General features: G+C 43.8%; 1 protein-coding gene and 1 pseudogene across 7 annotated transcripts in view; one reads left to right on the plus strand and one right to left on the minus strand.

Annotated features, from left to right (window-relative positions):
- amot (angiomotin) overlaps positions 1-25,803 on the minus strand; it is a 138,042-nt gene that overhangs the window by 82,054 nt on the left and 30,185 nt on the right. For all 7 annotated transcript variants that reach the window (XR_016117841.1, XR_016117840.1, XR_016117843.1 and 4 more), the window contains one exon: positions 13,222-13,789. Coding sequence is in view for 3 of the 7 variants with exons in the window: in XM_089016985.1 (XP_088873111.1) it covers positions 13,222-13,789 (568 nt within the window). In the remaining 4 variants the exon portion in view is untranslated. The remainder of the gene's footprint in view (positions 1-13,221; positions 13,790-25,803) is intronic.
- On the plus strand, positions 16,736-25,132 carry LOC148886051 (uncharacterized; annotated as a pseudogene).

The following is a 25,803-nucleotide window of genomic DNA, read 5'->3' on the forward strand; positions in this document are numbered from 1 at the left end:
CAATCAGCACATGTCAAGGCTCGTCTTAAGTTTGCATATGACCATTTGGATGATACAGAGGAGTCATGGGAGAATGTTTTTTGGTCAGATTAGACTAAAATAGAACTTTTTGGTCATAATTCCACTAAGCGTGTTTGGAGGAAGAAGAATGAAAAGTACAATCCGAAGAACACCATCCCTACTGAGAAGCATGGGGGTGGGAGCATCATGCTTTGGGGGTGTTTTTTTCTGCACGTGGGACAGGACGAGTGCACTGCATTAAAGAGAGGATGACTGGGGCTGTGTATTGTGAGATTTTGGGGATCAACCTCCTTCCCACAGACAGATCATTGAGGATGGGTTGTGGTTGGATCTTCCAACACGAAAACGACCCAAAGCACAAGGCTAGGAAAACCAAGGAGTGGCTCCGTAAGAAGTATATCAACCTTCTACAATGGCCCAGCCAGTCTCCAGACCTGAACCCAATCGAAAATCTTTGGGGAAGCTCAAAATCAGTGTTTCCCAGTGACAGCCCAGAAACCTGACTGATCTAGAGAAGTGTGTGGAGGAATGGGCCACGATCCCTCCTGCAGTGTGTGCAAACCTGGTGAAAAACTACAGGAAACGTTTGATCCCTGTCATAGCAAACAGGCTCCTGTACCAAATAGTAACATTGTTTTTCTCGGGTGTTCAAATACTTATTTGCAGCTATATTTTATTTTAGCCACCTGCCTAAATTGAAAGAAGCTGGATTTAACAACAGCACCAATTTCTCTGTCAAGTTCAAAGTCGTCCAGTTTAAGACCCAAGTTTGAGACTGTTGACTTCAGATAAGGAGCCAAGGGGCCCAAGTCTACAAGATGAGATGTACGTGGGCTTACAAGGAATCATTCCTCGAGATGGCCACTCCATTCCATCAAGCCATCAACAACCATCATAAAGGTAAATAAAATGACTTTATTATATAGTACAGTTTATTTCTTTAATTACAATACCATATCACCGATGAATAGGTTTCTTCAGCCGTCATCTGTACTTCTTTGAAGGTGTCGTTTTGCTTCCTATCCAAGAAACTTTGTCACCAAACAAGTCTTACTGGTAGTTTAGGCCCTATATATATATATATATATAGAGGCTGTGTCCTGGAGGGCAAATACACCCCCCTAAGATGGCTCCACCCAAAGAGAGTCTTGGCCCCATCTGGTGGAAGGCAGCAATTAAAACCACACACCTGCAGCTGATCGGGGCTTGATTGGCAAGCAAGGCTCTTAAGGCAGAGAGCCTCTGAGTGTGGAGCTTGGGGAAAGACAAGCTCGATTGCTGTGCTCTGTGAAGAAGTTGATTGCTGCGTGGAACTCATTGCCAGTTGGGACCACACGACTTGACACTGGATTTGAACCTAGCTAAGGTGGCTAGGCTACATGAGGAGGACGTCAAGAGGGGTGAGGCCTAGAGACTCTTGGAAAAGAACTCCGTCTTCAGTTTTACCTCAGAAGAGACTTTATTTGGATTTAAGTAGCAGAAGAGACTTTATTTGGATTTAAGTATCAGAAGAGACTTTATTTGGATTTAAGTAGCAGAAGAGACTTTATTTGGATTTAAGTATCAGAAGAGACTTTATTTTGATATGTATTGGAAGAGACACTATTCAAACCTTTGTTGCTTGTGAATTCCCCCTGGAACCCTTGATGAAAACCTTTTGTTTGTATCCAAACCTGTCGTCCATTGCACTTCTTGTCCTGTCCCGCTGAGAGCTAGCCTCTCATGATATCACAATATATATATATATATATCCCTACTGTCCAGACAGCAGAGTCCAGCGGTGCCGGACTCTGCTATGATAGGTCCCTGCTATCAGGTTGGGGGGGAGCAGAGGACTCCCTGTAGCTGCTCCACTGATAGTTCCTGTCGTTCTGACTAACGACTGGCCTGATTGCCCCACTTCGACCGGTATCACCTCATCAGTATTACTAATCCTATGTTGCCTAAGCAGGCTATTGTATGAACGATCCAAATTGAACCTGAGGTAATACACTAAGACGTCATGATTTGAAATTATGTCAGGAAAGGTTCCCCTGCTTCAATCAGCACATGTCAAGGCTCGTCTTAAGTTTGCATATGACCATTTGGATGATACAGAGGAGTCATGGGAGAATGTTTTTTGGTCAGATTAGACTAAAATAGAACTTTTTGGTCATAATTCCACTAAGCGTGTTTGGAGGAAGAAGAATGAAAAGTACAATCCGAAGAACACCATCCCTACTGAGAAGCATGGGGGTGGGAGCATCATGCTTTGGGGGTGTTTTTTTCTGCACGTGGGACAGGACGAGTGCACTGCATTAAAGAGAGGATGACTGGGGCTGTGTATTGTGAGATTTTGGGGATCAACCTCCTTCCCACAGACAGATCATTGAGGATGGGTTGTGGTTGGGTCTTCCAACACGAAAACGACCCAAAGCACAAGGCCAGGAAAACCAAGGAGTGGTTTCGTAAGAAGTAAATCAACCTTCTACAATGGCCCAGCCAGTCTCCAGACCTGAACCCAATCGAAAATCTTTGGGGAAGCTCAAAATCAGTGTTTCCCAGTGACAGCCCAGAAACCTGGCTGATCTAGAGAAGTGTGTGGAGGAATGGGCCAAGATCCCTCCTGCAGTGTGTGCAAACCTGGTGAAAAACTACAGGAAACGTTTGATCCCTGTCATAGCAAACAGGCTCCTGTACCAAATAATAACATTGTTTTTCTCGGGTGTTCAAATACTTATTTGCAGCTATATTTTATTTTAGCCACCTGCCTAAAATGAAAGAAGCTGGATTTAACAACAGCACCAATTTCTCTGTTCAAAGTCGTTCAAAGTCGTCCAGTTTAAGACCCAAGTTTGAGACTGTTGACTTCAGATAAGGAGCCAAGGGGCCCAAGTCTACAAGATGAGATGTACGTGGGCTTACAAGGAATCATTCCTCGAGATGGCCACTCCATTCCATCAAGCCATCAACAACCAAGATAAAGGTAAATAAAATGACTTTATTATATAGTACAGTTTATTTCTTTAATTACAATGCCATATCACCGATGAATAGGTTTCTTCAGCTGTCATCTGTACTTCTTTGAAGGTGTCGTTTTGCTTCCTATCCAAGAAACTTTGTCACCAAACAAGTCTTACTGGTAGTTTAGGCCCTATATATATATATATATATATATATATATATATATATATATATATATCACTATATATATCATCATATATATATATTGTGATGTCACGAGAGGCTGTGTCCTGGAGGGCAAATACATCCCCCTAAGATGGGCTCCACCGCAGAGAGAGTCTTAGGCCCCATCTGGTGGAAGGCAGCAATTAGGAAACCACACACCTGCATGCTGATCAGGGCTTGATTGGCAAGCAAGGCTCTTAAGGCAGAGAGCCTCTGAGTGTGGAGCTTGGGGACAAGACGAAGCTCGATTGCTGTGCTCTGTGAAGAAGTTGATTGCTGCGTGGAACTCATTGCCAGTTGGGACCACACGACGTGTGAGCACTGGATTTGAACCTAGCTAAGGTGGCTAGGCTACATGAGGAGGACGTCAAGAGGGGTGAGGCCTTATTGAGACTCTTGGAAAAGAACTCCGTCTTCAGTTTTACCTCAGAAGAGACTTTATTTGGATTTAAGTAGCAGAAGAGACTTTATTTGGATATTGAAGTATCAGATAGAGACTTTATTTGGAATTCCCCTGAAGCTAGCAGAAGAGACTTTATTTGGATTTAAGTATCCAGAAGAGACTCTTATTTTGATATGTATTGGAAGCAGATCACATATATCATAACCTATATAGATTGCTATGTGATATATCACCCTATGGATACCCTATGATGATAATACCTATATATGTATATGTATCCATATACCTGTATAGATCCATATGCACTTCTATATCTTCCGATAGATAGATAGATAGATAGATAGATAGATAGATAGATAGATATCCCTACTGTCCAGACATAGCGGTGCCGGACTCTGCTATGATAGGTCCCTGCTATCAGGTTGGGGGGGAGCAGAGGACTCCCCTGTAGCGGCTCCACTGATAGTTCCTGTCGTTCTGACTAACGACTGGCCTGATTGCCCCACTTCGACCGGTATCACCTCATCAGTATTATGTTGCCTAAGCAGGCTATTGTATGAACGATCCAAATTGAACCTCACCCCACCAAACCGGTTTAATAAAGGATTTAGTTGTTTTATGAAAATCGCCCCTTTTACTCCCCTTTCAAACCAACTATGTTCTTTAGCTAAGATTTTAACCTCATTGTCGTCAAATGAGTGGTTGCTAGCTTTGTGCATATGTACTGCCGATTGAGGCCCACTAGTATTATCCCTGTGATGTTGATAAAGTATTTTTTTGAGAATTTGTTTAGTCTCCGCAATGTACTGCTCTTTACAATTTCCATTCTTACAATGGATTTGAATAAACTACATTACTTTGTTTTTCATTTGGCAGCCTATCTTTTGGATACACTAATTTTTGCCTTAAAGTGTTTATCGGTTTGAAATAAGTAGGAATTTTGTGTTGCCAAAGGACTCTTTGAAGTTTTTCAGAAACTCCTGCAATGTAAGGTACTGCTACTCCTCTCCTTTTTGTTTCTTTAGAATTTTTGATTTCATTCCCTATTCTTTCTTTCTGACATTTGTTGAATGACCACTGAGGGTACCCACAGTTTGTGAGTGCTCTCCTGATATGTTTTGACTCCTTTTCTCTACCTTCAATGCTCGTTGGTGTTAGTTTAGCCCTATGCTGGACACCTTCAAAGAAGTACAGATGAAGAAACCTTTTCATCGATGGACCACTCCTGTACGACTGAGAGCTTACACAGACGAAATACCATATCACATTTATTATGCAGAAAAAAAGGTATATTTTGTGTAGTCTTAAAGGACAACCAACGTCTCTGGACAAGTTGTGTCCATAATTTGTAAAATGGCTTCAAATGACTTCTACTGAGCGTATTTTACAAAGATTCCACCGTATATAGCTATATTTAACGTTTTAAGACTCGCGCTGAATATTCTGGAAGTCTTGTTTTTGAGTTGGTGACGAGTCCTCACATTACGTCACCGAAGTAACGCCCCTGACGGAGAAAGGACATACCTTGCATCACCTCAATGCATTTTGCGGTACTTTGTTTGGTCTGAAAACTTTGTGTTGATCCGTGTTGGTCGCGAAATGAGAAAGAAAACACATAAATAACGCAATGGTGAAACGTTGTATGTTACACCGAGACAACTCTTTGATATTCGCTGACAAAAATTCCAAGCTGAAAAATAAACCCATTTACAATGGAGCTCTGGCGCCATCTTCTGCATTTTCTGTGACGCTACACATCAGTCTTGATCACTCCAAATGACCTGGAAGACCTTCTTTAATCGATTGCAAACATTTAGACTTTCCTCTTCAGGACTATTTGAATCATATTCATAACTGAATGCGTAACAAGAAAGCATATTACATAGCATAATGCCAAATGAAAAACAAAGTAATGTAGTTTATTCAAATCCATTGTAAGAATGAAAATTGTAAAGAGCAGTACATTGGGGAGACTAAACAAATTCTCAAAAAAAGACTATCAACATCGCAGGGATAATACTAGTGGGCCTCAATCGGCAATACATATGCACCTAAAAGCTTTTGTCACTTTGTGTTGTTGTGCGTCGTGTGGAATGGATACGGATTGTTTTTCAGCATTTTTGACCACGACATTCATCAAGGAGGAGACAGTGCTGAACGGTTTCGCCTTTTTGGCAGCATGAATATGCCAGTACTGTTTTTGAATGGGAGGAATGTCTGTGCCATTCGACTGCCATCGCTGGACACCAAAGGGGCCATTGTGCTTTTTTGTGCATGTAATGGGCACCATCTTCACTGCCCCGCTTTGTTCAGTGGAAGGTCAGTGCTGTTGGCAGTCTGCGGCTGGATGGATGCATGGCTTGAGGAGTCCGTGATAAGAAGAAAGGAGCGTCAACGCAGAGCGCCGATGCGTATGTGGAACTGTTGCGGCTTGGAATTGAAGCAGATTTAGGTGGGACAGGAGATGTGAGACAATGTATTTTCGTCAATGGATGCTACAGCTGCGTGTTTGCTTTCAAAATTTAGTTTGTCGTCGACGTGCACGTTCCACCATGATGTCCCTGATCCACTGTTGGAAAGATGCTTTGATCCTCTCCTCTTTCATCTAGAACTGCTTCATGTCATCACAAAGATGGTACAGCAAGTCCTGAAGAATGAATGACTCTCTGTGTCATTGTTTTGTCACATTGTCTTTGTGCTGTCATATTATTTGTTTAGTTTTTTTTTTGTTCTTTTGACTTCAAGACGGCGCCGCGAGAGTGGCTGTCTTTCCAGTATTTTGTTTTTCTACTTTCATTACTTTACTGCTGTGAAATGTAAATGTCTCCACTGTGAGACTAATAAAGGCAAATCCAATCCAATCCAATCCATATTCTCCGAATCTGAAGCCATTGTTTTGATTCTCGAGCACGGCAAGATATCTTGGCGTGATGTCACGAACTGGGGGCGGGACTTTCTGAAAATGCCCAATTTGCAGCTCCATTTTTTGCAGATTTTGGACACTTAAAGTCATTTTTAGTGGTGTTTTTTATTTGACTAAAAATATCAGCCTGCCTGTTTTGGTTATTTTAGATGCTAAAAAACGTTTTTCTGATGTCAGTTAGGAAACAAAAAAGTGATGTCGGTTGTTTAAGGCTTAGAAAATTAGAAAGTAGAAAAGTATGTTTTATGGGGACCTGGGAACGGATTATTCTCATTTTAATGGTTTCCTATGGGAAATTAATGTTTGGGATGCACACTTTTTGCCTCACACACTCTGTCTGGGAACCAACTAAGTTTGCAAGCCAAGGTATCACTGTACATCAATCAGCAGCTCATGTATTTTGTTTTTCTACTTTCATTCCTTTTATCACTTTGCTGCTGTGAAATGTAAAATTTTCCACTGTGAGACTAATAAAGGCATATCCATTTGAAATAAGTAGGAATTTTGTGTTGCCAAAGGACTCTTTGAAGTTTTTCAGAAACTCCTGCAATGTAAGGTACTGCTACTCCTCTCCTTTTTGTTTCTTTAGAATTTTTGATTTCATTCCCTATTCTTTCTTTCTGACATTTGTTGAATGACCACTGAGGGTACCCACAGTTTGTGAGTGCTCTCCTGATATGTTTTGACTCCTTTTCTCTACCTTCAATGCTCGTTGGTGTTAGTTTAGCCCTATGCTGGAGGGTTCCAATAACTCCTACTTTGTGTTGTAAAGGGTGGTTAGAATCGAAAAGTAAGTACAGAGGCAGATGATCTGCGCATTAAAATATCAGCCCTTCTTAGAAATGCCAAACCACCTCTGTCCAACATAGGGGCCTAAACTACCAGTAAGTAAGAAGCGCAACGTCCGACACCTTCAAAGAAGTACAGATGAAGGCTGAAGAAACCTTTTCATCGATGGACCACTCCTGTACGACTGAGAGCTTACACAGACGAAATACCATATCACATTTATTATGCAGAAAAAAAGGTATATTTTGTGTAGTCTTAAAGGACAACCAACGTCTCTGGACAAGTTGTGTCCAATGACTTCTACTGAGCGTATTTTACAAAGATTCCACCGCATATAGCTATATTTTACGTTTGAAGACTCGCGCTGAATATTCCGGAAGTCTTGTTTTTGAGTTGGTGACGAGTCCTCACATTACGTCACCAAAGTAACGCCCCTGACGGAGAAAGGACATACCTTGCATCACCTCAATGCATTTTGCGGTACTTTGTTTGGTCTGAAAACTTCGTGTTGATCCGTGTTGGTGGCGAAATGAGAAAGAAAACAAATAAATAACGCAATGGTGAAACGTTGTACGTTACACCGAGACAACTCTTTGATATTCGCTGACAAAAATTCCAAGCTGAAAAATAAACCCATTTCCAATGGAGCTCTGGCGCCATCTTCTGCATTTTCTGTGACACTACACATCAGTCTTGATGACTCAAAATGACCTGGAAGACCTTCTTTAATCAATTGCAAACATTTAGACTTTCCTCTTCAGGACTATTTGAATCATATTCGTAACTGAATGCGTAACAAGAAAGCATATTACATAGCATAATGCCAAATGAAGAACAAAGTAATGTAGTTTATTCAAATCCATTGTAAGAATGAAAATTGTAAAGAGCAGTACATTGGGGAGACTAAACAAATTCTCAAAAAAAGACTTTATCAACATCGCAGGGATAATACTAGTGGGCCTCAATCGGCAGTACATATGCACCTAAAAGCTTTTGTCACTTTGTGTTGTTGTGCGTCGTGTGGAATGGATACGGATTGTTTTTCAGCATTTTTGACCACAACATTCATCACGGAGGAGACTGTGCTGAGCGGTTTCGCCTTTTTGGCAGCATGAATATGCCAGTACTGTTTTTGAATGGGAGGAATGTCTGTGCCATTCGACTGCCATCGCTGGACAGCTCTGGGGCCATTGTGCTTTTTTTGTGCATGTAATGGGCACCATCTTCACTGCCCCGCTTTGTTCAGTGGAAGGTCAGTGCTGTTGGCAGTCTGCGGCTGGATGGATGCATGGCTTGAGGAGTCCGTGATAAGAAGAAAGGAGCGTCAACGCAGAGCGCCGATGCGTATGTGGAACTGTTGCGGCTTGGAATTGAAGCAGATTTAGGTGGGACAGGAGATGTGAGACAATGTATTTTCGTCAATGGATGCTACAGCTGCGTGTTTGCTTTCAAAATTTAGTTTGTCGTCGACGTGCACGTTCCACCATGATGTCCCTGATCCACTGTTGGAAAGATGCTTTGATCCTCTCCTCTTTCATCTAGAACTGCTTCATGTCATCACAAAGATGGTACAGCAAGTCCTGAAGAATGAATGACTCTCTGTGTCATTGTTTTGTCACATTGTCTTTGTGCTGTCATATTATTTGTTTAGTTTTTTTTTTGTTCTTTTGACTTCAAGACGGCGCCGCGAGAGTGGCTGTCTTTCCAGTATTTTGTTTTTCTACTTTCATTACTTTACTGCTGTGAAATGTAAATGTCTCCACTGTGAGACTAATAAAGGCAAATCCAATCCAATCCAATCCATATTCTCCGAATCTGAAGCCATTGTTTTGATTCTCGAGCACGGCAAGATATCTTGGCGTGATGTCACGAACTGGGGGCGGGACTTTCTGAAAATGCCCAATTTGCAGCTCCATTTTTTGCAGATTTTGGACACTTAAAGTCATTTTTAGTGGTGTTTTTTATTTGACTAAAAATATCAGCCTGCCTGTTTTGGTTATTTTAGATGCTAAAAAACGTTTTTCTGATGTCAGTTAGGAAACAAAAAAGTGATGTCGGTTGTTTAAGGCTTAGAAAATTAGAAAGTAGAAAAGTATGTTTTATGGGGACCTGGGAACGGATTATTCTCATTTTAATGGTTTCCTATGGGAAATTAATGTTTGGGATGCACACTTTTTGCCTCACACACTCTGTCTGGGAACCAACTAAGTTTGCAAGCCAAGGTATCACTGTACATCAATCAGCAGCTCATGTATTTTGTTTTTCTACTTTCATTCCTTTTATCACTTTGCTGCTGTGAAATGTAAAATTTTCCACTGTGAGACTAATAAAGGCATATCCAATCCAATCCAATCCAAGTCTCCGTCAAACACAGGAAATCCAAGTCATTTGAAAGGAAAAAAATCCCTCAAAATATTGGTCTTATTTGACCAATATTATTTGACCAACAGCCGTCAGCAAGTGTTCTCACGAGCCTTGCTTTATTTTGTTGTTTTTGTCGTGTGTTCGTGTTTTCTTTTGTCACTTTGTGTTCCGATGTGTATGTGGAACTGTCGCGACTTGGAATTGAAGCGGATTTATGTGGGACAGGAGATGTGAGACAATCTTGTTTCATCAATGGATGCTACAGTTGCATGTTTGCTTTCAACATTTAGCTTGTAGTATACGTCCCTGATCCAATGACGAAAAGGACGCTCTGATCCTCTCCTCTTTCATCTGGAACTGCCTCATGTCACAAAGAGGGTACAGCAAGTGCTGAAGAATGAATGACTGTGTCTTTGTGTTGTCATATTATTTGTCATTTCATTTATTTTTTTTTACTTCAAGATGGCGCCACGAGTGTGGCTACCTTTACAGCAGCTTCTGTATTTTGTTTTTCTACTTCTTTCTTTCCTTTCCTCTTCCTTTCATAACTTTGCTGCTGTGAAATGTAAATTTCTCCAGTGCGATACGAAAAGGTACATCCAATCCAATCCAGATTGTGTTTTAGCTTCACGATCTGACCGCTACATTTGCTGCAGCGACGCCTCCATGAAAAGCGCGGGATAGGCCGGGATGTTTGCCAAAAACGGGGGCAACATATTCTCACCTCCGCCTTGCCAAAACATGGTCGAATCATCGACGTGTTGTTGAAGCAACAGCAGCAACAGCGGAGATTGGCAAACATAAACCAACCGTGACTCAGTTGTGAAGAAAACAAGCGTTGTGCATAGTAAAAAGAGCTTAAACGGCAGGAGCGTCCACGCAAACACTGGCGCATAGTCCGCCATCTTGAAATCTTTTTCCATATCTTGTACAATATATTGTGATGACCCGGCCGGCCCTTCGAATTTTCGGGTCCCCGAACAAAAATGGTTGCCCACCAGATCTATGTTTAAGTCACTTCTGAACTTCAACAAATGTATGTGGTGCTCATTGTGCTATTGACAAATCGCCAATGTGAAAAATAAGTTCCAGATGTTTGTAATTTATTGTTCTCGCAGATCAGAATCAGACTCAGACAGCTTTGAAAGATGATATTCGCATTAGTTGTATAGTACCTTAGAAACTTTTTTGCTCCATTGTATACTGTATATAATGTAAAATACCAAACTTTATTCTGCCGTTGGTGTGCACACATACTCCCTTGCTGGCTTCCGTTCTTGTCAAAATGACATCTCCGATATGGCGAGGCCAGAAGAATGCGAAGGGAGTGGTGTCACTGTTACTTGTGTTCATGCCTCAACATGGGTTACGCCTGTTAAAGCAAAATATAGACAAAGGGGAAACACGCAGATTTGCAGAAAAACGTGTTTGTCCGACCTCAAGCGTCGTGTTGTCTCCACTATCTTAGCTGTTGTTTCTTGGACCTGTGACGTCGGTTGCATCAGCGCTGATTGGTTGAAACCAAAGGATGCTCACGTCCATACAGACGCTCCCCAACGTACGAACATTTGAGTTACGACTAACGTACATACGAACATTTTTGCGGGTACAGTATGTCGAAAAATGTTCGGAAAGAGATGCTATGAGTTAGATTTTGTATTGCGTGTCTTTTTCCAGCTGAGCTCGCTTGCAATTGATTGCGTTATGTGCTTCACGCACACACACACACACACACACACACACACACACACACACACACACACACGCGCACGCACACACACACACACACACACACACACACACACACACACACACAGACACAGAGGTTTCAAGGGCTGGATGTTTACGCGACGGACACAAAAGCTGACTGTTAGGGTTATTGTTTTTAGTTATCATTTGCTTATGAAGAATGCTTATGCTTAGAATAAAAATGCTTATACATGTAATCACACATTTATCTTTCTTCTTCGTCTTTCACGTTCCCACTTAATACGTCCTCTGCTCCCCCCAACCTGAGAGTAGGGACCTATCATAGCTGTGTCCGGCGCCGCCATGTCTTGACATTAGGGATATATAAATAGGGCTGATACGACCAGTCAAACTTTAGTTCGCTGACGAAGCCTCTTGGATAGGAAGCGAAACGTCCGAAACCTTCAAATTTGTACAGATGACGGCTGAAGAAACCTTCTCATCGATGTTCCCACTTAATCATTCAACTAACTATACATTCAATGTTGGGGGTAGTTATCCATGTGTGCTGAGAAGATGTTACTACTCAGGAAGGACTGAAAGGAGAGAAGTGAAGATGAAAGTTTCTCTTGGAACCCAGCTCATCCTCATTTGGAATTCTGAATGACACAGCTGAAACTGTTTAGACTAATAGAATTTCCTGCTCACGGGAAACTGTCTACCAAGGCCAGCCACTGTAATAAAAACGGAAGGGGTTGAATTTTTTTTTAGAATAGGTGAGAACGCTGTACCCTGTACTCTGTCTTGTCTAATCTCCTAAAGTAAAAAATAAACAAAGAGACGTCTTCCCTCCTTTTTGTGTGAGTTTCATTTCTTAATTTCAACTCGAACACTGACCAATCAGCGCTCAGCTATAATGAAGTGTTGTCAAAGAGTTCAGGGCTTGATCCGCTTAGCTCGCTTACGATTGGCTGTGTAGAGTATGTGGGCAGGGAGGAAATCCCTCTTCCCAGTAGACACTCCAGGAGGACGCAAAGCATAAGTATGTACTTCCCCGTTCAGTGTTTGACTTCAACATACATTCTACACAAAATAGCACTGAAGCAACTTACGATCAAATTCATCTGACGAACGACCGCTCGGAACGTATGTCGTTCGTAAGGTGGGGAGCGTCTGTACATGTTCGCATTGATGCATGCACACCACAAAGCTAATATCAGGATAAAATTTAGGCAATGCTTTCTCAATATTCCGGAGGAACTTTCATTAAAAACAAATTAAAATACTAATATAATAATAGACTTTCATCTCTCAAGGTAGAAAACCCTCCAATATGGAGGAATTGAAGCCATTCTGCAAAAAAATGACAAATACAAATGGTGTCTTTTGTGTTTCTCAAAAAAAGTTTCCCTTTTAGCCTTGATACACTGCTTACTCAAGACTGTGGAGACGGGTTTACGAAAACTAAGAATTAGATTAGGAGACTGAAGTCTCAAGATCGCACCATATTCTCAGTACTGCCCTTCTAATGAAATAAATATGTTGTGTCTTCTTGTTGTGGACACACTCGTGAGTAAACAGCCATTGTTTGACATTTGTTGTTTGACACCATTGTCATTGGTGTCCGAAATATTCTGCAAATAAACCCTTTGAAGATACTGTTCATCGACTTTAGCCTGTATTTGGATCACAAAATTCTCATCATCATCATTATATTATAATTGTAAACATGTATTATCTATTCAAAGATCCTGTCATATGTCAATTTGAACACCAGGTAGCACAATTAAGCATTTCAATAAGTGCAAGTAGTGAACCTTTTGTCGAAGCAATGACACAACTTGCCCATCACTTGCCATGTTACCTTGTGCAACTTGGTGACTTTATCACGGCAGGCATCTATTTCTTGTCTCAGAACTCTGTTCTCTTGATTCAGCAGGTCCACCTTCTGCCGAGCATGTGCCATCATTTCAAAAGACTGTCCATGCAGGTGCGAGTAAGAATGAAGATGGGGGAAATGCCGGGCTTGAACAGCAGATTGAGGATGAGGAAGGGGCAGGCTATGAGAATGTTGTTGTAGATATTGATGAGTCGACCCTTGCTTATTGTCAGTCAATGACAATGATTCGTTGGTGAAACCATGACATCTTTTTAGTGTTGGGTCAATGGGCATCGGTATGAAATTCTCACTGAACTGGGAAACAGGACATTGTAGATTGCGAATCCCCATGCTGCGGAAGGTTTCACCATGGCTATGTGGCTGTTGATGAGGGGTAGATAAGTGGGATGAATAAGAGGGATTGAAGGCACTGGGTAAACTACAAACAGTAGAAGATTGGGCTCGGGACAATGACCCAACGGAAGTGAATGAAGAGGTGGGGCTGTGGTGGTGAAGGGACTTCTCCAAAGTAACAGAACCCTCCTTAGTTGACCTGAGAAGAGAAAGGGAACAATGTTTGTGTTATCACAACTCTCTTATACTGAGTTGAGGTATCCACAGAATCTTGGAATTTAACACTAGAATCTTGGAATTTAACACCGGGAATTTTGTTCTCAATACAAACATATACAGTTAAAAATAAACTGAATTGAAATCATGAAACAATGTGATTTGATAGTATTTACTGTACCAATCCACCTCCAAAGAATTCACAAATTGTTCACAGTTATGAATTTGTAAATTACATTTTTGGTAAACAAATACAATTAGGTCCAAAGGTATTGAGACAAAGCCATTTATGATGTTGCTGTCATACTCCACAAAATTTGTGAAGTGCGAATATATGTTATTTATAATATAAAATAATGCCTTGGAAGGCGGAAGTAGACGCCGAAACATGTCAGGTATTTGAAACACCTACAATAAAAAAACAACACTACTAACTAACAAAAAAAAGAAAAAGAAGCCCAAGATGGCGCCCGAGTAGGCAGCCGTCAGCAAGTGCTCTCATGAGCCTTGCTTTTTTTTTTTTGTCTTGTTTTGTGTTTTCTTTTGTCACTTTGTGTTGTTGTGCATCGTGTGGAACGGATACGGATTGTTTTTCAGCATTTTTGACCACGACATTCATCAAGGAGGAGACTGTGCTGAGCGGTTGAGCCTTTTCGGCAGCATGAATATGCCAGTACTGTTTTTGAATGGGAGGAATGTCGGTGCCATTCGACTGCCATCGCTGGACACCAAAGGGGCCATTGCGCTTTTCTTCACAGCCCTGCTTTGTTCAACGGAAAGGTCGGTGCTGTTGGACATTCTGCGGTTGGATGGATGCATGGCTTGAGGAGCCCGCGATAAGAAGAAAGCAGCGTCAGTGCAGAGCACCGATGCGTATGTGGAACTGTTGCGGCTTGGAATTGAAGCAGATTTATGTGGGACAGGAGATGTGAGACAATCTCTTTTCATCAATGGATGCTACAGCTGTGTGTTTGCTTTCAACATTTAGCTTGTAGTCCACGCACACGTTCCACCATGATGTCCCTGATCCACTGGTGGAAAGACACTTTGATCCTCTCCTTATTACGATACTCGAGGCAAGGACGCCGGGCTCGAGTGGCGAGGGAAGGAGGGAAGGCTTGGATCCGAAATGCAACGGCGAGACAGATTTCAGGGTAAAGTCTTTTACTGAGACACGCATGCAAAACAACAAAATCATAAATTGGGGAATATGCGTAAAGGCAATGGAACAAATAGCGAATCTGTCACGGTTTGCAAGGTGGTGATGGCGGGTGCGGATCCCAAAAAGCAGGCAGGAGGGAGCAGGAGGTTGTTTGACAAATCGTATTAAAATAAAGTCAGCAGGAACAAAATGTAAAACATCAAAATCATCTGAATGGAAAAAATACAAAGTAGCAAAAGAAGACCAAAAGTAAAAGTCCGCCAAGGTTAAACAAACACATACACAATGCATGCAGCAAACAATTAACCGACACCGGATGGTCGTGCCGGGTGTCCTTTTAAGTGTCAGTGATTATAACGACCAGCACCTGCGAGGCTGCAGGCAGGGCTGACGTTGCTACCCGTTGGTCGCCAATCTGATCGGGACGACCGGCACCTGTGCAGGTGGAGGCGGGGCCGACAGCGCTCCCCGTTGGTCGCCAACCAGATCATGACAGTACCCCCCCTTCAAGGGGCTGCTTCCAGAAGTCCCAACAGTCTCCCAAAAGGTCCACTCGCCAGGGAACGGTCGGTGGAGAGGGCAACCGCTGCCTCTCCAGCATACGACGGGCGGCGGCCTGATGGGAACGGGACTCGGCCTGGGGTGGACGAAGACGCGGCACGGATCGTCGTGGGCGCGAGTGCGATCCCTCTCGCACGTTCACGCGACGACGCATGGCTCTACGTGGACGTCGAACTGCCAGGCGCAGAATGGCACCCCGTACGGCCGTATGGGACCAGGTCTCGGCCGGACGCCGACGTGGGTGTGAACTGCCCGGCACCGGGGGAATGAGACGAGTCCAGAGCCGCTCCAGGATCCAGCGGTGAGTGGGGTCTCGGACTGACGTTGACGCGGACGTTGCACGGCTCGTCGTGGATGAGACTCAATTCGTCATGCACGACGACAGCGTGGCTGGACGTGGGCGTGCACTGCCAGTCACCCAGTCTCACCCTGGACGGCCACCAGGAAGGAGGTCTCAGCCGGACGTTTACGTGGGCGTTACGGCTCGTCGAGTGACGCAATTCAAACTCGACGAGGCTCGGGCTAACGTGGACGTAGCATTGCCAGGCACAGGGTGGAAGTGAGACGGGTCCGATGTACCTGCGAGATCCGATGGTTGGTCGGTCCATTCTGTCACGGTTTGCAAGGTGGTGATGGCGGGTGCGGATCCCAAAAAGCAGGCAGGAGGGAGCAGGAGGTTGTTTGACAAATTGTATTAAAATAAAGGTCAGCAGGAACAAAATGTAAAACATCAAAATCATCTGAATGGAAAAAATACAAAGTAGCAAAAGAAGACCAAAAGTAAAAGTCCGCCAAGGTTAAACAAACACATACACAATGCATGCAGCAAACAAGCAGCAAACAATGAACCGACACCCGATGGTCGTGCCGGGTGTCCTTTTAACTGTCATGATCTGGTTGGCGACCAACGGGGGGCGCTGTCGGCCCCGCCTGCACCTGCACAGGTGCTGGTCGTCCCGATCAGATTGGTGACCAACGGGTAGCGACCTCAGCCCTGCCTGCAGCCTCGCAGGTGCTGGTCGTTATAATCACTGATAGATATAATAATAGATATTGAAAGACAGATGAGGAACGCTGAAGGAATGATGGTGGTTGCTTTGCTAAGAGAATGGAAACGGCTATTGTTAATACTTTCTTTCAGAAGAGACAAGAACATAGGGTGACCTACAAGGGTGGAGGCAGAGGTACATAGGTAGACTACATTTTGTGTCAACGGCACCATCTAAAGGAAATCAGTGACTGCAAAGTAGTGGTTGGTGAGAGTGTAGTAAGACAGCAAAGGTTGGTGGTGTGTAGGATGACGCTGGCAGTGAGGAAGATTAAGAAACCAAAGACAGAAGTGAGGGCAAAATGGTGGAAGTTGAAAAAGGAAGAGTGTTGCGTGACATTTAGGAAGGAGATAAGTCAAGCACGGGCAAGAGGTTCTTCCGGATGACTGGCAAACTACAGCGAACATAATTAGAGAGATAGGTCGGAAAGTAGTTGGTGTACCGAGTGGAAGAGAGGTAGATAAGGAGACTTGGTGGTGGAATGGGGAGGTGCAGGAGTGTATACAGAGAAAGAGGTTAGCAAAGAAGAAGTGGGACACTGAGAGGACGGACGAGAGGAGACAGCAGTACAAAGAGATGCAGCGCACGGTCACAGTAAAGGTGGCAATGGCCAAACAAGAGGCCTATAATGACTTGTATGCTAGGCTGGACAGCAAGGAAGGCGAGACTGATCTTTACAGGCTGGCGAGACAGCAATGTATTAACAGGTGCTAGAAGTGTGATGGCAAGATGGCAAGAATACTTTGAATTTGAATAATTGATGAATGGGGAAAATGAGAAGGAACAAAGAGTAGAAGATGTGACTGTTGTGGACCAAGACGTAGCAAGGATGAAGTGAGGAGGGTGGTGAAGAGGATGAAGGGGGTTAAGGCACTCAGGCCTGATGATTTATCAATCGAGATATGGAAGTGTCTTGGAGAGGTGGCGGTGGTGTTCCTGACTGGGTTATTCAACAAGATCTTGGATGGTGAACAGATGCTTGAAGAATGGAGACGAAGCATACTCGTGCCCATTTTTAAGAACAAGGGAGATGTGCAGAGTTGTACTAACTACAGAGGAATAAAGTTGATGAGCCATACAATGAAACTATGGGAAAGAGTAGTTGAAGTTCGACTAAGAGCAGAAGTGAACATTTGTGAGCAGCAGTATGGCCTTATGCAAAAAAAAAAAAGAGTATGACAGATGCAGTGTTTGCTTTAAGAGTGCTGATAGAGAAGTACAGAGAAAGTCAGAAGGAATTGCATTGTCTTTGTACATCTGGAGAAAGCATATGACAGGGTGCCCAGAGAAGAGCTGTGGTATTGCATGAGGAAGTCTGGATGACAGAAAAGTATGTCAGTGCTGTGCAAGACATATATCATGACTATAAGACAGTGCTGTGCAAGACATATATCATGAGTGCTGTGCAAGACATATATCATGACTATAAGACAGATGTGAGGTGTGCTGTCGGTGTGATGGAGGAATTCAAGGTGGAGGTGGGACTCCACTTGGGGTCAGCCCTGAGCCCCTTATTATTTGCTATCAGAATCAGAAAACCTTTAATCATCCCACAATGGGGACATTTGCAGTACACAGCAGCAATTTGAAAAAGGGGTGGACAGGCTGACAAATGATGTTAGACAAGAATCTCCTTGGACCATGATGTTTGCAGATGACATTGTGATTTATAGCGAGATCAGGGAACAGGTGGCGGAGAAACTCGAGATGTGGAGGTATGGCCTTGAAAGGAGAGGAATGAATATCAGTCGCAGCAAGAGGGACTTATGTGTGTGAATGAGAGGATCCAAGTGCAAGAGTGATGCTCAAGGGAGAAGACAGGAAGCAGAGCTGGAGGTAGCGCTGAAGATGTTGAGTTTTCTTTGGGAGTGACCAGGTTGGATAGGATCAGGAATGAGTACATTAGAGGGACAACTCACATTAGAGGCTATGGAGACAAAGACAGAGAGGCCAGAATGAGGTGGTTTGGACATGTCCAGAGGAAAGAGAGTGACTATATTGGGAGAAGGATGCTGAGCCTTTAACTGCCAGGCAGGAGACCGAAGAGGAGGTTTATGGATGTTGTCAAAGAGGACATGAAGGTAGCTGGTATGAGAGAAGAGGATGCACAAAACCGGGTTAGATGGCGACCCCTGAAGGGAAAAGCCAAAAGGAAAATAAGAAAAAACTATTGAAAGACATTGCTTGAAACTATCGACAAAGGTGAATCACTGGTGTTAATAAATAGAAAGGGGCCAAGAAGGAATGATTAGAATAGATAAGAGAGCTGTCCCATTTTCCCTGCAAGAAAAACAGACGACATGTCTTCTCTCCTTCTTTATTATTTTCTGCTGAAATGTCAGGAGCGTCACCAGACAGTCTGGCGCATTGTCTGCCATTTTGGATAGTCGAGTCCTATAATCGTCTTTAAATTAGTTGACCTTGAACTCTGCCGTGATTGTTTTATCGCTGTGGATGATTGTCAAAATCATTGAATTTGCCAATTTGTAGCCTCGGATGAGATGGGTCTGGGAGACCTTTCAAGTGTGGAACAATGTAAGCCTTCACAGACAGCGGAATTTCCTTCCTTTTATCACACATATTTTCAGACCAAACCATGCCTCCGGAAATGCAAGGATATGAGTCAATCAGGACAGTGGTGACAAGAGAAATTACGGTACATAAACATTCAATGCAGCGTCAGAAATCATAGACTCTCTTGTTTCATCAGAAAAAAAGAGTTAATTGTTAATTGTGAGTTAATTGTTAGTGTCCACTGACACTAGCCGCCGTGTGGCCAGGACTTGAGCCGAGGCGGGTGGTCATCAGCGCTCGGGCACGTGGGATTGAGAATGCCGCGTCGGGCCCATGGCCGTCGCCTCTTTGAGACAGTTTGTTCTTCTTCGGGGTGAGGTGGCGAGTCAGGCGCGTCGGCGCCGCAGACAGACGCGTGGTCGGGCTACGCGTCGACGCAGAGAGCGGGGTATAGGCAACCGATCGAACACCGGCAACCCAGACGCACGCCGGCCCGACTCCGTGGCACCCGAACAGTCTCTATTTAACATTTTGAATGGTTTTTGACTTATGACTGCTTGGTCTGCATGTTACATGTTACATTTTAAGTTGGATGTTACCTGTCTAGAAAACAGTGTTTTTTTTTCAAACTATCTTACATCATGAACTGTATATGTATATGCATGTCGGAACAGAGCAGATCATCTATAAAATGGTCTATGTTTCGAGTCATAATGCCTTTGACTACAGGGTGTCCCAGTTTTTCTAACCATGAGTCAGGCACGGAAGGGATTCCCCACGCCTCTCAGGGGAGAATAGCAATGAATGCCATGAGTTTGGGGAAGGCCATGAAACAACTTGTATGCTATTGCTGACATGAATAGATCGAAGCATGTCCACACAGATTAAATATATGTATGCACCAAAACAGCAGATCAGCGTACCCCTCCTTTTAGGAGTCCTCGGAGTGTAGGATGGAGCGTACTCCTGCTGGGGGTTTTCAATGCTTACATAGGCAATGACAGTGAGACCAGGAAGGGCATGATTGGGAGGAACCCTCCTTTCCCCCATATCAGAACCCGAGTGGTCTATAAGTATAGTAATATAATACATTACATTTTAAGCGCCTTTCAAAGCTCTCAAGGACACTTTACAGTCACAGACAACCATAGGTACTATAATAAATAAAATACAATGACAAATCGAATACAATAAATAAACTACAATTATAAATAGAAACTAGAGAGCGAGCTCCACAGAAAATGCTATTTTAAATAGGTGGGTTTTGAGAAGCGACTTGAAGGTGGGAAGAGAAATATATATATATATATATATATATATATATATATATATATATATATATATATATATATATATATATATATATATATATATATATATATATAGGGCCTAAACTACCAGTGAGACTTTTTAGTTTGCCTGAGGCTGCTAAAGAAGCATGGCCTGCCACAGGAGGTGCTGCAACATTTCTACACGGCTGTCATCGAATCCATCCTGTGTTCTTCCATCACCGTTTGGTTCGGGGCCGCCACAAAAATGGACAAAATCCGACTTCAACGGACAGTTAGGACGGCGGAAAAAATCATTGGCACCGCCCTACCCACTCTCGAGGACTTGCACACTGCAAGAATCCAAACTAGGGCGCGGAAAATCCTACTGGACCCTCCGCACCCTGCCCACCACCTTTTCCAGCTACTCCCCTCAGGCAGGCGCTACCGATCCATGCGCACCAAATCCAGCAGACATTTAAACAGCTTCTTCCCCCAAGCCATTAACTCTTTGAACTCTTTCAACAGTAGCCAAAATGGAACTGTACAGTGCCACTTAGCAGTTTTTTTGACAACGATACTAGTGTAGCGTGTTCTAACGGAAACAAATTCCTTGTGTGTTCTACATACTTGGCAATAAAGATGATTCTGATTCTGATTCTGACGAAGTTTCTTGGATAAGAAGCGAAACGTCCGACACCTTCAAAGAAGTACAGATGATGGCTGAAGAAACCTTTTCATCGATGCATAGAGACTACACACATTACTCCCATCCACACGCAATCTATGCTAGAATAGACTATTTTTGCATGAAGATCGAAGACAAACACAGAGTGGAAGAATGTAGGATTGGTGTCACAGATTTATCATCCCACAGTGCCGTTTATATGACAGTGAAATTGAACAGTAGGACAACTTGGAAATTGAAGTCAAGGTTATTGAATGACAAGGAACCAGTACAGGATATAATCAAATATAAGGAAAAAAATGACAATGGAGAAGTGAATCGAAATATTGTGTGGGATGCGCTGAAAGCAGTTATAAGAGGGAAATGTATAGCACATGCAATACATCGTAAAAAGAAAAGACAAAAATTCTATAAAACTTTAACAAGAAAATTTAAAGAACTCGAAGACCAACACAAAACAACAAACAATACAGCGATATTAACAAAGATTACAGAAACCAAAAGGGAAATAAATTGAATATTATTAACATCCATCCATCCATCCATCCATCCATCCATCTTCAGCCGCTTATCCGGGGTCGTGTCGCGGGTGCAGCAGCTTCAGTAGGGAAGCCCAGACTTCCCTCTCCCCAGCCACTTCTAGCTCGTCCTGGCGAATCCCATGCCAGCTGGGAGACATAGTTTCTCCAGCTGGGAGACATAGTCTCTCCAGCGTGTTCTGGGTCGTCCCCGGGTTCTCCTGCCAGTGGGGCATGCTCGGAACACCTCACCAGGGAGGCGTCCTGGGGGCATCCTAATCAGATGTCCGGGCCACCTCATCTGGCTCCTCTCGATGTGGAGGAAAAGTGGCTCGACTTTGAGCCCCTCCCAGATGACCGAGCTTCTCACCTTATCTCGAAGGGAGAGCCCGGACACCCTACGGAGAAAGCTCATTTTGGCCGCTTGCATCCGGGATCTTGTTCTTTCGGACAAAACTCATAGCTCGTGACCATAGATGAGGGTTGGGACATAGATCGACCGGTAGATTGAGAGCTTTGCTTTTTGGCTCAGCTCCTTCTTCACCACGATAGATCGGTACAAAGTCCGCATCACAGCAGACGCCGCACCGATCCGCCTGTCGACCTCTCGCTCCCTTACACCCTCGTTCGTGAACAAGACACCCAGATACTTGAACTCCTACACTTGAGGCAAGATCTCCTCCCCGACCCGGAGAAGGCACTCCACCCTTTTCCGACTGAGAACCATTGTCTCAGATTAGAGGTGCTGATTGTCATCCCAACCGCTTCACATTCGGCTGTGAAACGCTCAAGAGAGAGTTGGAGAGCTCCACTTGAAGGCCCCAACAGTACCACATCATCTACAAAAAGCAGAGATGCTATACTGAGGCCACTAAAACGGAAACCTTCAACGCTTCGGCTGCGCCTAGAAATTCTGTTCATAAAGGTTATGAACAGAATCAGTGACAAAGGGAAGCCTTGGCAGAGCCCAACCCTCACTGGAAACGACTTATAAAATCACACTGTTCCTCCTCAATCTTTCCAGGGAGGCTGAGGTGTGTGATCCTTCTGTAGTTGGAACACACCCTCCGGTCCCCCTTTTTAAAATGGGGGACAACCACGCAATGTTGCAGAGGCGTGTCAGCCAGGACAGCCCCACAACATCCAGAGGCTTTAGGAACGCCGGTCGGATCTCATCCAACCCCGGGGCCTTGCCACCAAGGAGCTTCTTAACCACCTCGGTGACTTCAGCCACAGATATCGGAGAGCCCACCTCGGAGTCCCCAGACACTGCTTCCTCCAAGGAAGGCGTGTTGGTGGAATTGAGGTCTTCGAAGTACTCTGCCCACCAGTTCACGACGTCTCGAGTCGAGGTCAGCAGCGCCCCAACCTCACTGTACACAGTGTTAGTGGTGCACTGCTTTCCCTTCCTGAGACGCCGGATGGTGGACCAGAATTTCCTCAAAGCGGCCCGGAAGTCGGCTTCCTTGGCCTCACCGAACTCTTCCCATGCCCGTGTTTTTGCCTCGGCGACCACAGAGGCTGCATTCCGCTTGGCTAATCGATACCTGTCAGCCGTCTCAGGAGTCCCACAGGCTATATAGGCCCGGTAGGACTCCTTCTTCAGCTTTACGGCATCCCTTAGTACTGGTGTCCACCAGCGAGTACGGGGGTTGCCGCCACGACAGGCATCTTCCCCCACCAACGGAGACTACTTACCACCAGGTGTACCACCATTGTGCAAAAACATTGTTCCTGCCTGCATGTAATCTGCCGCACAGTTCTCTCTTCTTTCACAGGGCGCAAGACTGCCCTGGGGGAAGAGCCATGTCATTGCAAGAGGACTTGTGGGAGCCATCCAGATGACTATCCCGTCTCATCGGAAAACCTGCCCAACCATGCCACATCCCGCGGCCAGGATGCCAGCGGATGCAGCAAAGAGACATTCGTCTCCGCTCGATGTCCTCATGAATTACATAACACTAATTTTCCCATAACTCTTTGATGAATACCGTCCAGTTGAAATAAAAACTAAGCAAATTGAATAGGCAGGTAAATTAGATTGATTGATGAACATCCATATTAAACTGGAAACAATTGACATGGTAAATGTTGCCAGATTCGCTGGTGATTAATTACTTAATAGAGATTCACCAGTTGATATCGTGGGACTTTTCGTAAAACAAAAGTTTATAGATTGATTAAAATAATGATCGTGAAATGATCATTACGCTTGTTTTGACCTGACAATTGTCATTCCCCTATAGTCAAAGCACAGATGATTCATACATGCGATATACATATTGAATTTGATGACATTCGATAACAAATTGGATTTGATTGGATTAGGGTTTCCGCGCTAACCAGCTTCTTTCAGAATTGGGAGAAGGAGATTCTCCAGAAGGGGAGAACTCCTGGGCATCCATACCAGGGTGACAGAAGATGAAACTGGTTTGCGTTGGTGTGGATGGATGTCCTATGCAGAAGTGAGACTGACAGTCAACGGTGCACTCCTAATGAATGACAAAAGGAAAGTATGATGACCATTTCTACAGATTGCCATGTTTGCTGACCATGCCAACTCGTGCTAAAGAATTGAAGAATTAAAGAATTTAATCTGTGCTGTGTGTCATGCATATTAGCATATTTGACCATAAAGCTGACTTTGACTTTGACTTGAATTATAGAAGGCTGTCCTCCACCGAAAGAATGTGGCGACATGCAAATATCTACCCCACACAAAATTTGCAGATATGATTTGCTTGGGCGACAGCAGAGGAGTAGCAGCAGGAGAAGCTGTGCTCAACGTGCAAAATGTGTGTGGTGAATGCTACATGAATTGGTGCCCATGCAGGTGTTGAGAGACATGCCAAAATTTGGCCTCCAAATTCAAGAGCAGTGATTGACAAATGGTGCTTTGCAAATTGTTACATCTGCGAAACGGGTCGTGTTTTGCACGCAAACACGTTCCCAGTTGGCAAATTGAGAGTTTTCATGTCTCAACAAGGGGGAGTGATGATAAATAGCTCAAATCCCCATTACCAAAATTTTCACTTTTGGTAGTGAGTGCAGTTGGCTGCATCGTCGTTCTCCAAGAAAGTGTGTGCCCTCCAGGAATGCAGACTCAGTAACCACTAACATTTACTAACCAACTAACATCTAGCAATGATCTACTGCCATTTCTGTGAGAGAATGCATTGCAGAGCCTAAACAATGAGACAGACTGACAGGGAAAGAAACACCCAGAAAATGTGTGATGTGTAGAATGAAAACATCCTGTCGTCATGTGACCTGGCGCAAGTCTTCTTTTGTTCTCCACAGGACGAAGCTGTGGTCTGAAGAGAAGGACGTGGGCCACACCGACGTGGGATGGACTGTTCGCGGAGCTGCTAGCCGTCTTAGCAGCCACAAGCATCATCTGGATTCCCGAGGACATCGTTCGTCAAGGAGATTGCCGATGCACGTCACTGGAGCCGCGTCGACAGAGCACACCATTTTCCCAGTCACCCGCTCATCCGTATTACACCCTGGGGCCTGCTTGCGATAAATGCGACAAACAATTGCGTTCACCCTCGTCGTCCTGGTGATCACCATCCAGGATGCCGTGAAGATTTGACTGCTGTAGCGGAATGACATGACTTTAATTAGAGATTGTTTCCATGGTGATTGTTTTATTTTGTGATTTTATTTTCTTTTTTGTTCTTCTTTCTATTAACCTACACCGATGTTAGATATGTTCATCAGGGGGATACGTTGGGGTAATTCGCTATACGAACATCTTTATAAACATATAAATATATAAATATATATATAAATAAACATCTCATCGTTCATTTTCAAACGTTTAACTTTAAACTTTAAACACTGCGAGACTAATAATGGCAAATCCATCCATCCATCCATCCATCCATCCATCCATCACTCAGGATATAGACCTAATGTGACAAAAACACAAATCTTAGCACTAAATTACACTCCATCAAAGTCAATTAAGGGAAAATACAAATTAAGGTGGGATGGGACATATCTCGGCGTGTACATCACAAAGCACACCGACAAACTGTTTGAACCAAACTATACAAAGATGAACCAAGCCATCAAAGCATTGTGATATCATGAGAGGCTAGCTCTCAGCGGGACGGGACAAGAAGTGCAATGGACGACAGGGTTGGATACAAACAAAAGGTTTTAATCAAGGGTTCCAGGGGGAATTCACAAGCAACAAAGGCTCGAATAGTGTCTCTTCCAATACTTGTCA

The sequence above is a fragment of the Hippocampus bargibanti genome, linkage group LG16 (assembly GCF_051943395.1).
Source record: "Hippocampus bargibanti isolate YZ-2025 linkage group LG16, ASM5194339v1, whole genome shotgun sequence".
Taxonomy (NCBI): Eukaryota; Metazoa; Chordata; class Actinopteri; order Syngnathiformes; family Syngnathidae; genus Hippocampus; species Hippocampus bargibanti.